This window comes from Pelecanus crispus, chromosome 5 (genome assembly GCF_030463565.1).
Source record: "Pelecanus crispus isolate bPelCri1 chromosome 5, bPelCri1.pri, whole genome shotgun sequence".
Classification (NCBI taxonomy): domain Eukaryota; kingdom Metazoa; phylum Chordata; class Aves; order Pelecaniformes; family Pelecanidae; genus Pelecanus; species Pelecanus crispus.
Window position 1 is genome coordinate 67,084,743 of NC_134647.1, and position 13,051 is coordinate 67,097,793.

Here is a 13,051-nt window from a genome sequence, read left to right on the forward strand (position 1 = left end):
CGTTAACAGACCATGTTATTAAAGTCACTTGCGGATTTCTCCTCCAGCATACTTCAGCTAAGCTCTTCAGAGGTAGTGATTTCTTACTGCTGTATTAGACAGAATAGAGAGGGCAACATGCATTGCTGAATACATTGTTTGAGCACAAAATATCTCAATTAAAAAATATGGCACTTAGTAAACGTGACTAAACTAAAACAATTCTTTGTTCTGCTACTGCTAACTGCAGTCTGAACATCTTTTATGTCCAAGCAGTATCTTCATACACATCTAGCAAAACACACAAAATGCAGAATGAAGAGATTATTCAGGGCAACCCAGAACAGTAGTCCCCAAGAGACGGCATATTTCATTTTTGTCTTCCTTTGTAAAGGAACGAACAATGTAGTGTGTTTTTGTTGAATTACAACACAATATGTAATTTAATTAATTTTAAAATGATCCTTTAAAGCCTACTATCTTTGCCACCTTATATACCAAAGCTGCAGATTTTACCAATGTTATCTGATCCACAGCTCTAGCAAGACTTACGAAGACAGTCTTTATCTCAAAACAATAAGCATCTCTCCATGTATTTCTAGGAAATTAGTTATTTCCAGTTTCCTGGTGAGTTACTGATGAGGATGCTGAAAATGTTGATTCTCCCACTGGTTGTCTCAAGGTAAGTGAGGACAATGATTGTTCCAATAACTTCTAAAGTTTCCTAAATGAGACATGTCATCACCACTATTTTGGGTTTAACCAAATTAATGTCAAAGTGCCAGGACCATTACTGACTGCTGTACATTCATATTTATAGTGGAGCTATGAACGTATTTTGTGATAAATAGGAACATTTATGCAATACCTCATACAGGTATTATTTTCTTAAAAACTCATGGGTTTTTTTTTTAATTCATGTTTTCTTCTTTCTTTGTCATGGGAGGACTTTTTCCTTCAAGCTAACTAGAAGTTAAATATATGGAATAAATAACACACCTCATCAAAAAACCTACCTTAAATCTAAACGATTGAAATAATACACCAAACAGTTGAAATAACACACCATACAAATAAGATGAAAAAACACAGTTAATTTATAGTCTTGTGCCGTACTTTGAGAGATGTGCTGTAGTATGATGAATATTGAAAAAACCCCAATGTGTCTCCAGTGAACTAATAATACATGCCTGGCTTCAGCTGGAAGTGAAAGTGATTTCTTAGTGCATTAAAGGCAGAACCTTTAGTGGTGCCACTTTATTGGTGGCAGGATCTAGATCCTGGTGCTGAGGTCGGGTGCATGGTAGGTGCCTTTGCAGTGGGTGAGCATAATTTAGGATAGCTTTTTCTCTCCTCTAAATTTGTCTTGTCTTCCAACTGACTACAATCACAAATGCCAGCTGGGTGGCCAAAAGCTCTCAGCCCAGTTCTGAGAGAAGAGATGAGGAGAGATGGAGAGTAACAAAGCTAACTTCACCTAACCAGATCTGGGAAAAAAAATCTTGCACTCTTTGGTGCCTTTCCTTGAAGCCTCAGCTTCTAGAACTGAATACATATGCCAAAAATTCATCTTCCATTTTAAGAAAAAGATAAGTTTCTAGTCTTCAGATTGCTGAGAGTTGCTGCAAATAAACACAACCCAGCACTAATTTTATTTTTAAATCATCTGCCTTTACATCTACCTTCTCATGGTTTTTCACAGAATGAAGCTGATTCATGGTGCTTGCATGCCTAGAACTGGCCATAGTATGACCATAGACTCATACCTGGTTCTGTCCCACGCAGCTAGAGAACGTCAAGACAAAATATATTAGATGTTTTTTGAGAGGTGACAGTTTTCCGAGGATATGAATCTCACATGAGGAAGTGACGTAGTAAGGACAGAAGAGGAGCAGAGTCACATGCCCTCCTCTAAAATGTATAGTTCTTTAAATCCCGTTGTTTTTTTTGAGATGTCAGGAAGAGAAGCAGCACAGTGGAAAAGAGCTGCTCTGACACAGCTTGTGATAGCTCTAGGTTACCTACAGATGTGTCAGGAGTGGGTCTCTGAGCCACACTATTAGAACTGATGGAGTCCATCCTCTGAGGAAGAAAGAGAAGAAACTTTACAGATCTTCAAAGAGATTAGATTGTAAGACAGCATGGGTCTATCTCCCTGTATAACAAACTAACGATCACTTGCTATTGCATACTGAAATTTCAGGTTTTTGTAAACAAAAAATCCTCCAGATACAATTACATTCTTGTACAGTCCTTTTTTTTTTTTTTTTTTTTCACAACAAGCACAGTATTTCCCACACATACATTTCATAAAATGAGTAAACCAGTGCTCTGTGTTTTTACCAGTCCGCATACACGTTTAAACTAAATTTCTTGGTGGATTTGGAATATTCTCAGCTGGTCCTGTGGGAGCAATGACATTTAAATTATCTTCTAAATTACTCTGTATTATTGTTTACAAAAGCCAGGGGTACAGCACCAAGCTCTAATTTTACTCTCCTAGTTGAAGTTAATGCAAGTTTTTTCTTGAACTAACAAGTAAAAAAAATACTTGTAAAGAAAAGGGAAGGTGAGAAAGGAGGGTTAAAAGAGGCACTCAATGCAAAATACACCGTCTTCAAGTCTAGAGTTGATCTTGGAGGGTTGTGGCAGAAATAAAAGGTGGCAAGTGTGTGGCTCAGAAGACTGATAATAGACTAGAAAATCTTGCACTTATAGGTCAGTAGTGCAAATCCAACCTTAAACAGAAGTGGCTGAAAATATCTACTATCCCTCTTTTGACCTGATAGTTAGAGAGTTAAACCAGGAACTTTGCAGATTGTATCCATTAGGAAGGAGAAACTGATGATATAGTCAAGTATCTCTGATTGAACTGTGTTTATTTTAAAAGTTCCTTGAATGCAGAAGAAATCAGTTGAACAACAGGAGACTGTTTCTTTAATGTACGGTTCCTTGTCTTACCCAGTTCTGTCCCAGCACTTGGAAGTGCTGTATACCAGAGCTCCTATACCTGTTTCTGGTATCTCCTATCACCTGTGGTCTTATTTTTTGTTTTGCCACAGACAGAAAAATCTTGAAAAAGCAACAACCAGTAAAACTAGCCTCCCAGTTTGAGCCCTTCATGGCTTTTGTTTTTGTTGTGATGTGGACCTTCATTAAGGATGGGGGTTGATACTATTTCAGTTATCTGGTTACATAAACAAGCTTCATAGCATCATACAATGACTCTAAAAGAAGTATATGTTGATTTCTCCCATGCTCTGTCTGAGGTTTAGCCCTGTTCATACCTACTAGTATCCACTAAGTGTCTTGTGTATAGTTTCTCAGTGATGAGAACAGGTGTCCACATAACAAAGGATGCTGCTTCTATTAGCATCATAAAGAAAGAAATGATAACAAATAGTCTGACGGTTTGTATCTGCCCTAGGAATACTCAGTAGGGGAATCGTAGAATCACAGAATGCTTTGGTTTGGAAGGGACCTTTAGAGATCATCCAGCCCACCCCCCTTGCAGTGAGCAGGGACAGCTTTAATTAGATCAGGTTGCTCAGAGCCCCATCCAACCTGATCCCAAATGTCTCCAGGGATGGGGCCCCCACCACCCCTCCAGGCAACCCACTCCAGCACTCCACCACCCTCACTGCAAAAATCCTCCTCCCCGTATCCAGTCCAAATCCACCCTCCCCCAGCTCAAATGCACCACTCCTTGTCCTGTCACAACAGACCTCTCTAAAAGATTGTCCCCATCTTTCCTATAGGCCCCCTTTAAGTAAGTGTTACGTGATCAAATTTTAGTGTTACGAGATCAAATTTTAGACCCTGCAGTTACCAGATGTACAGTATTTATTGTGTATATAAGCACAGGATACTACTTTTAAACCTGGGAATGGGAATATTAACAGAGCTCAGAGAGAATAGGAGCCAAATCTGAATTCCTAGCTCCACACACTCTGCCTGAGCTCTTACTGCAGTTGGACAAGGGGGTCTTCTCAACAAGCCTGAAAGATTGACTGCAGGAGATCTGAAGTTCCCTGATTCTCTTTGGGACAGAAGCTTTGATCCTCATATGACAACGGCAATGCAGATAATATATTTTCTTCCTTGAATGCAAAAGCTTTCAGCACATATCTCAGGTTTTCAAACAGGCGCGCACATATGCGGCAGTGACAGCAGAGAATCTCAGTGCATCCTGCCCTGAGTCCTCTGATCTGTTTAAAAAACCATGGGTCCAGGTCTTTAGGCAGACATGTGCTGATCAGCTGGCCCAGGGTGCTCAAGTTTGTTAAACCATCTTTCCTTCCATCTAAAGCGTTTCCCGGCGGGTGGAGGCTCGGTCTGTATTACTCCCTCTAGCCAGGAGGCGGCTCTGTCCCGCAGTGGGGAACCGCGGGTTGCTGCGGGTGTTCGGTCGCTCCAGGGGAGGGAGGGAGGGAGGACCCCTGCGGCTGGGAGGCCCTTCACCTGAGGCGTTTCCTAATAGTGCTACCTACCCAGAAAACTAAAATATCTACTCTTTTTCAGTATGGTTAATTACAAACTCTCCCCCCCCCCCCCCCCAAGTCAATTGGCAGAGATACCTGTGCGGCACTTCAGCTTCTCAAACTTCTTAAATGCTTGAAATAATAAAATCTGATGTCAATGTCCTTGTGCTGCGCACAAAGCAAACTGGGAGAAGAACAAACACTCAACTTTTCCATTAATGTCTTCTCACATTTGCTAAAGGTAATACAAACCCTCTGACCAAATCCCTGGCTGTGCCAGCTGTGCCGGGCGCGGGCGCCGGCTGGAGCGCAGGCCGAGGAACAAACACTCAACTTTTCCATTAATGTCTTCTCACATTTGCTAAAGGTAATACAAACCCTCTGACCAAATGCTGGCTGTGCCAGCTGTGCCGGGCGCGGGTGCTGGCTGGAGCGCAGGCCAGCCGTGCTGGCAGGTGCTGTGCCGTAACGCGCGCGCTGTCACCTCCCTTCCGAGCGTCGTTGCCCTTGTGCCCGTTCACTGCCGCATTGTCTTCATCCCAGGTTACCGGTTTTGTACTGATCAACTTCCAGCGGGGCAGAAACTTGATTTTCAGTAAGCGTAACTGCATTGACTTACGTTTTTTGGGGAGGCCGTTACTGAAACCTGACCTGTTACAACTTCGTCTCTTGTTGTGACTGAGGTTTTGAAAAAGCTGCAAACTGACTAAAAAGTTTACTGCTGCTGAGGCATTTATAGTGCTGCTTTTTGGCATGGATTCCTTCCAGTAGGCAGAGAGCTTGCACTGTGGCATTTACTCCACAAAAGAAAATTCAACTCTGTTCAAAACGCAGAGGTGCCAGTGAGCCCTTTGGGGAGAGGGGGTCTGGCTCCCAGCGCGCTGCAGAGCCCTGGGCAGGCAGAACCGCCACGTGCACCAGACCTCCTGCGTCTTCAAAAACTAGTTGCAAAATCTGTGTGCTGCAGATCTGTAAGGCAGGTTGGAGAAGAGGCAGGGCTTGCAGCCCCTGGTTCTTATTTCCAGATAATACTAGAAGCACACAGATTATTTCTTTCCTGTATTCAGCCATATAGTTTCACAGACCTTGCAGGAACCTAATTTTTTCAGCGCCTTCCATCCCCTCTGCATAATTTGAGAGAAAAATTAATTAAAATGTCATTAGTAAGGGCTCTCACACATGCAGAGTTGGACTGCATAAGCCTTGCTTCTTCAGAAAAGCAGGCTAAAGGTGGAGTTATGCAGGTTTACACCAGCTGAACCTGTTGAGTTCTCTTTGTCTTATATGTCTGCCTGTATATGTAATAGAATATTGCATCCTTTATTTCAACACCCTCCTTGTTTATATGATTAAGCCTTTATCTGGTAATAGATATAGGGCCCAGTTTTCTAAGACTATGATTAGCAGTAAGCACTGAGACTACTTGTGGGAAACAGTTGTCAGGGCAGAATTGAACTGTTCAGCTGTCTAACAGACTTGTAACCCCAGTGAGTGTTCCTTTTAGAAAAAGCAGTTTGTTTTGTTTAAGCTCAGGATAATTATTACATTTTTAATGTATTTACCACTAACTGTTTTGTAGACAATTGAGAAATAATGTTTAGTAGAGATTTGATCCTTTTTCATGTGTAGAATCTGTTAAAGATTGTTCCTTTCATAGTAAAATCTGAATAACTGATTTGACCTGTATTTTTTAGAATTATAAAGCTTGTTCGGCTAAGTATGTTGTGCCTGATACAAGCAAGTGTATGCTAATAAAATTTTATATTTATTTGAAGTCTCATTTGGGGGTAGTAATAAATATTTGTTACTATTGGGGTTTTGTTGCTGAATTAAATACGATATGCTAAATATAGAACTGTCTTTCTTTAAGGGGATTCCTGTCTATAATGCCATCAGTTCTGGTAATCCCTTATCCTTCTGCTCAGATTCCTGAGTGGGTCATTCTTACTCATGCTGTTAAAGCCTAGTATTTAATTAGAACGTACTCCATTATAGTACCCTTTTCCCCATATAATTTTTTTCGCAGTTCTGTGATTTGGGGAATGCATCGGCATTTTAACATGCCACTAATGAAAAATATTGCTCATTCTGTTTTAATGGAATTCTGTCATTGTTCAGCTGTACAGTTCCATACCAAATTTTGCCTCTCAGGACTCATTAGTTACATTTGAAGAGCTGACAACTGTGTAAACTCTGCAAGAGTATGTGGAGTGCAAGCAGATGTGAACTCACTTAGCCCATAAGCCAAATGGGGCAGACCGGTGCCAGATCCATGCCGGAAGCCATATAGCCGTATTAGTGTGGCTTTGGGCCCAAGCTCATATGTGAAGGACTAATGTGGCTATACGGCTTCCGGACCAGCCTTGGCAGCTCAGAGCAAAGGCAGAACGAGTTCATGTCTGTCTGCGGTTGTCTGTGAAGCCATACCCTAAGCAACTTCACAGCAACAGTATATTCTTTCAAAATTTAGGGCTTGGTTAAAAACATGCTGTGAGACAGACCATTAGCTTGGGTAAATTGTGTTGTGCACTGTTTTGCTTGCTGTCTGCTGTAGATGGAACTGGTAATAGACCACAGACTGGAGATTATTTGTCTGTTTTACTACTTAAGCTTACAATTTGTTAGGGATGGAAAATTTGGCCCAAACACTCAGAGGCCAGTACTGAAATTTGCAATCTAAATCTTCTACCATGATATGGTCAATATAATGACTATTCAGAAGGAAAATGCAGATCTCTAAAAGGCTATGAAATCTATCTTTTTTCATATTTATCATTAAATTTAAACCAAGAGGACAGCCAAAATTAATTCACTCAGTATTACTGGTTTACGTGAATGACAGTATGTGCAGTACTATTTCTTCTAATCCATTCTTGGTACTGGGAGACACTTTCTATGTTGTCTTGACAAATTCACATAATTTAACTGAAGACCGAATGGGAAAGGATAGGTAACATAGGCTTCTGGTCAGTTTTGGCTTGGTCTTTTCTGCTATGTAAGAGTTAAACTATTCCCTCTGGTCATTCTTCCCTAAATACCAGTCGCTCTGTTCTTATGCTTGTGCAGCTGCCAAACTGAGGCACAATCAAGTGCAATCAAATTTATGTACTGTGTTATCTAGTGAGGTGTTGAGGAGCAGGTGCAAAATGCTGCCTATGGCACTCTGAGGAGCCTGCTCAGAAGAATGTTTTATAATGTACCAAAGCAGCTGTGTTTTCCTGTAGAATTAAATTGCCCTTGGAAACACAGGGCTTTTTTTTCACTTTATTAGACTCTGGACTTTTCCCTCTATTTCACCTGTGTTACCTTGCCAATAGTAAAATATTGACACTCGGGAACAGGTCTTCTCCAACAGAGGAAAGGTAAAACTTCTGCTGGGTTAGTATTGGAAAATCTGTGGGGTACCTGAATGATAACGTAAAGTGTGTATAATGTCCCATTTCTGAACTACCTGTCATGTGCATCACTGCAATGTAAATGATAATAAAAATACATTTCACCCCAGTGAGAACAAGCTGTTAGCCCTTTCCTAGGATATGCAATCTACAGTCTTTATTGCAGAGAAAGTCAGTCTAGAGATGTGAGTTTTCAGGAGATTATTAGAGGGAATAAATATATTTACTTTCAGAGTGAAAAGCAAAACTGTACTTGGATGAAACTGAAAGGGAACAATTACCCAAGGGTAAGAAGAACTGGTCAGACAGCAATCTCACTCGACACCAGTATATTACTTTAAACTATCCATATTGCTCTTGTATCGCAGAACTGATGTCAGCTTACCCCAAAAGTTCTTCAAAGGATGCTCTGAGATTGCCTGAGCTGGTAGAGGAAAATTCCATTCTACCTTCTTAGGAAACCTGATTAAGAATCCCTCCTCTGTGCCTCAGACATCTTCAGAAGTTTCACTACATTATAGTCTGTAACATTATCAATGTTCTTAGCTGTGTTTAGGAATACAGAGTCTAATGGTCAGATCCCCTACTGTCTTCTAGTGTTTTCTTTTGCTTGTGCAACCTGGACGTCCAGACTGTTTCAGTGAAAAATGACATGTTGCAGAGTTATGCATGTCATAATGACAAAAATGGACCAACTCATTACAAATTATTTAGGCAGTGTCAGTAGGGATCTAGTGATGTGCAATAGACACCTATGGTCACAAAGTGAATGGGTGTGGAAAGCACTGAGTTAATTACAAATGGGGTATGAGCAGTTTGTGACCTGACAGAATTTTTCAGTAGCCTTCTAAGAGCTCTAAAGTACTTAGTGTCTTGCAAAAGAAATGGCAATGACATGTGAAGCTTGAGGAGCTGGCTGGATTCCCTCTGTTTCCTTAGGATAGAAACATGTGTGAACTATAAACAGTTGAATAAATCTGACATTTGTTTATAATCCAAATTTGTGTTTCAAATGCTTTTGCCCTTTTCTTAATCTAAAAACACTTGAAAGAACTGACAGAACAGAGAATCAAGTATTATTAAAATTCTTGGTTCTTTCCACAGATGTGAAGCTGCACGTTCATATTTAATAGATAATTTGGTTTTGTTTGCATCCTGACCTTTGAATTTAGGAAATACTTCTTTTTTTATCAGATTTTTTATCAGAACCGCTAAGGTCAACAAGCCAGCCTGCATTCTACATGAGCTATACTACAGTGTCTCAGATCTCCTTTATCAGTCAGTGATCAAAGGTTGCTGTTCATCCCTTCCAGCATTCACAGATGTATCGCAGTAGCCTTGCATATTGGGCTATTTGGGAGGAAGCAGTGACAGAATAGCCACTGGACATTGATCTTCACTGTGTGCTGTACAAAGTCCTGCCTTGTTTACCTTAGTCCATAAAAACAGATTTCCTATTGCATGCTAACAAAATACAATGCATGATGTGAATTCCTGGCAGGATTTTTGCTATGTATGTCACTATCATTAATAGTTACAAGTGTTAGATAATAAGGAAAGGGAGATCTCAACATTTTGAGTAAAAAATAAAACCCTTACTATTTTATAAGGCATTATTTAAAAAACAGAATCTCAAAAGGCTGCATGTTATGATATCCTAGAAATGCAGATTTGGTTTCTTTTGTAGGTTTCAGGTTTTTTTCCAGCAGCCTATCTGTAAAGTTAAACACAATCACTGCAAACAGTGTATTGCAGACAGCGAGATCTTCTAACATATTGTTCATTTGCTGTTTGGAGATCAAGAGCCAGACTTTCCATCATGCCTGATACCTTTGAGCTTCCACTGTGTTTAGTACAAGAGCTATATACTGAGGCTCTCTGAAAAGTTAATTCCCATTTCAAGTGCTATTTACAGCTGATAATCTAACCATACAGAAAGGGCTGCAATGGTCCTATTTGTAAAACAGCTTGCACTTTTTGTATTTTTTTTTTTGTTGTTGTTAGCATAGACATTATTTTCATTAATATCAAGGTATCTAAACTTTAAAAATGCTGTTTCCTATTACTTGATTTTCAAAGGAGACAAACCTTAGTAGCCCCCTGGACCTTCAGGAGGATTCTAGACTTCTCATCTCCTTTGAAAATCATGCTGTAATACTATGAAACTTTTAATAATGCATAACATTGAGGATCATTCCAGTGACTACAAGTGATCATGATAGTTCCTTAGTTGAGTTCATATCAGCAGAAGCCTGTTAGTACACTGGTAGTCTGCAAAACTATTGGGTCTGAGTAAAATTCACAGAGAGCCTTGGTGTCATTTTATTGCCTGTCTGGACTGTACACAAACATACACAGAAAGAGTGTTCAGCTGTACAAATGGGCTGTCCTTCTACAAGTGCACAATACATACCTGATCCAGCTTCGTTTTGGTGCGAATGTGGATTATTTCAGGATTTTATCTTCCTTTGTACTTAGACAAATGGTGTCATGCCACATGAGAGGTCCTGGCATTGCTCAAGAGTGGGTGGTTGGGACTGGAGGTGTAGGGTGGCACCAGCTTCCAACCAAGATGCCACTTGATTGTCTGTAAAATGTGTACAGGTACACACCAACAGATGCGCTAACACGCTGTTTGCTCATGTCTGGGCAGGAGGCATTTTTTCTTGTGCAATGTGATACGACATCTGGATATGAAAAAAATAAACTGTAACATATCACTCTAAGTAAGGGCAGACCATGGAGGGTGAAGCAGAGACAGGGACGGGCTACAGTCCTCCCACCAGTACCGCTGCCACTCTGGCATGTAATGAGAGCAGCAGGCTTCTCTATTGCAGCCGTGGCAGGGTGTTGCTCTGTCAGTATTCTGTCATATTAGAAGAAAGCAAAAGAATATCCTGGAAAGAAAAAGGCATTCTGATCCCTCTTTCTCACTGCTGCAGTAATTTTAACTACACTAGAGACTAAGAGCAAAATCAAGCATCAAACTATAGACAAAGCCAGAGAAAGTTTCTTAACTCTTTCTCTCATTACTGTAAAGAGTCTTATTTCCTTTGTTGCAAACTGCTCATCCATAAGTGGTACCTCCATGGAAGTGAAGCAGCCTGTCATGAAAGCACAGATAGCTGGGCACAGATGAGGAAAAGTCTGATGGTCCACTGCAACACAGAGATCACTTCAGGCATATCTTTCTTCACTGCAAATTGTTTGTCTTTATTTAAAGTGCCTTAATTTGTCTGTTTCCTTGTCTATAAAATGGAGATACTGCCTTCCTGTATGATAGTAAGTTATATTAGTAAAGCATTTTAAGATGATTAAATGGCTTGTGCTGTGGAAATGGAGATTATTACCATGTCGAAACTTGAAGGCACTGACCTTGACAGAAAGGTAAATGACAGCCTGCCTGCATGATCAAGCAGCATCAGTGAAGCCAGCACTTCACTTTCATGATGCTCAACTGTAATATAATCATCTCTAATGTAGCTGTTAGAGGAGCTTCCCAGCCTCACTGGGAGAACTTGCTTAGGAAGATCTTTTCTACAGCATGCAATTACAAAATGAGAATGTGAGGGAGGTTACGGGATGAATGAAAAGAAACATGATTCTAGGAAAAACTGCTGGTGGTTAATACTTGACCATTACTTCTTGACAGGATTAATGTCTGTCTAATCACACTAACCCCTTCTGATAACTTTATCCATAATCCATCTATTTCAAAGCAACATCCAGATGGCTTCTGGTGGACAGGAAGACAAAATAAACATGCAGAATGGGGTCTTAACAGCAGCTTCTTGTATTTTCCCTTTCTGGGAATATAGGTTTTGATCTTGAGACAGGTCAAAAAATGTGCTTTTTATCAGAGAGCAATAGAAAAAATTAGGGAATTGCAGAGAAGATAGACAGTTCTATTTTTATTTGTAAATAAAATACTTCATGAGTACTCTGATGCTTATCAGTGACACCCAGAAACAAGCCTAGAAGTGCTCATAAGGGTTTAGTGACCTGTTTGCATGGGACTAATTAGATTTCCAAGATATTGAAAGAACTTCCTTCCTCATTATGTCAAAATTGCTATAGTAGTTTTGGGGGTTTTATACAGATTTCTCTCAAATCAGACATGAAACTTACTACTTATTAGTGTCAATGGTTTGTACTATTATCAATATTTTAAACAATCTAGTAACTGACTTTACATTTTTAACAAGTCACATATAATAATAATTCCTGGAGTTGTTGAGGTCTTCCTCTTCCCTTCTAATTTTCCCTTAAAAGCTTAGTCTAGGTTTAATTACATCTTCCACTGATCCTGACTTTGCTCTTCACCTTCCTCCCTCGACATGGACCCCATAAAGAAATAATTTATAGTGACCTTTCATAAATCACATGGAGACTGTCCAAAAAAGTAAACAAACTTTAATCAAGCCATCCTAGATAAAATAATTTAGCTAGAATTCTTTTTACTACCAATCAGCAATGAAACAATTGAAGTCTTAGTGAAATAACTGTCTCAAATATCTGTCCCACTAAACTGCTGCAAGTAAATACACTTTTTTTAATTATTTGCCATATCCAGCTTTTGATCAAAATGCTGCTATTTGGTTAACTGGCTTTCTGACTTTCGTGCTCCAATAAAAATGTGGCTGGAGAGTTCAGAGAAGAGACAAGACAGATTTGGCTGTATCAGAACAACTTACTTCCCAGAAAACAAAGCAGAGTAGATTTAGAATTACCTAAGTCCTGGTAAAAAAAAGCCAAATATCTTTTACTTGTTAAGAATGAAAATATAAACCTTAGAAAGATTGTAAACCTGAAAATACTGTGGAGCATCAGTTTTGCATTGTGAGAGATTTTCAGATTATCAAAACATAACTTTGAAGAGGCTTGAAAGCCACAGACATATAAGGACCATAGGACAGATATTTGCACAGATATACAGTAGATACAACAATTTTGGAGGCTATTCTTCAAATCATATGTAGTCTCTGAGAATACACAATTTAATCCAATATTTGTTGGGTAAACAAGATAGAATAAAAAAAAAAAGAAGCAGAATATTCTAGATGGCAGAAAGAGAAGTCACAGGAAGATCATTTTTACATGTAATTGGAACAATCTATGCAGGAGATAAAGAGGTCATGGGGCTACTTACTTTATTATGGTGTCTGTTATTATATCCAGCACCAGATGTTTTAAAGC

General features: G+C 39.6%; 1 protein-coding gene across 1 annotated transcript in view; it reads left to right on the forward strand.

Annotated features, from left to right (window-relative positions):
• The window catches only part of SLC1A7 (solute carrier family 1 member 7), a 57,494-nt gene that overhangs the window by 629 nt on the left and 43,814 nt on the right, over positions 1-13,051 (forward strand). Inside the window, exon 2 of the mRNA XM_009484463.1 lies at positions 582-661. Coding sequence (XP_009482738.1) covers positions 582-661 — 80 coding nt within the window. The remainder of the gene's footprint in view (positions 1-581; positions 662-13,051) is intronic.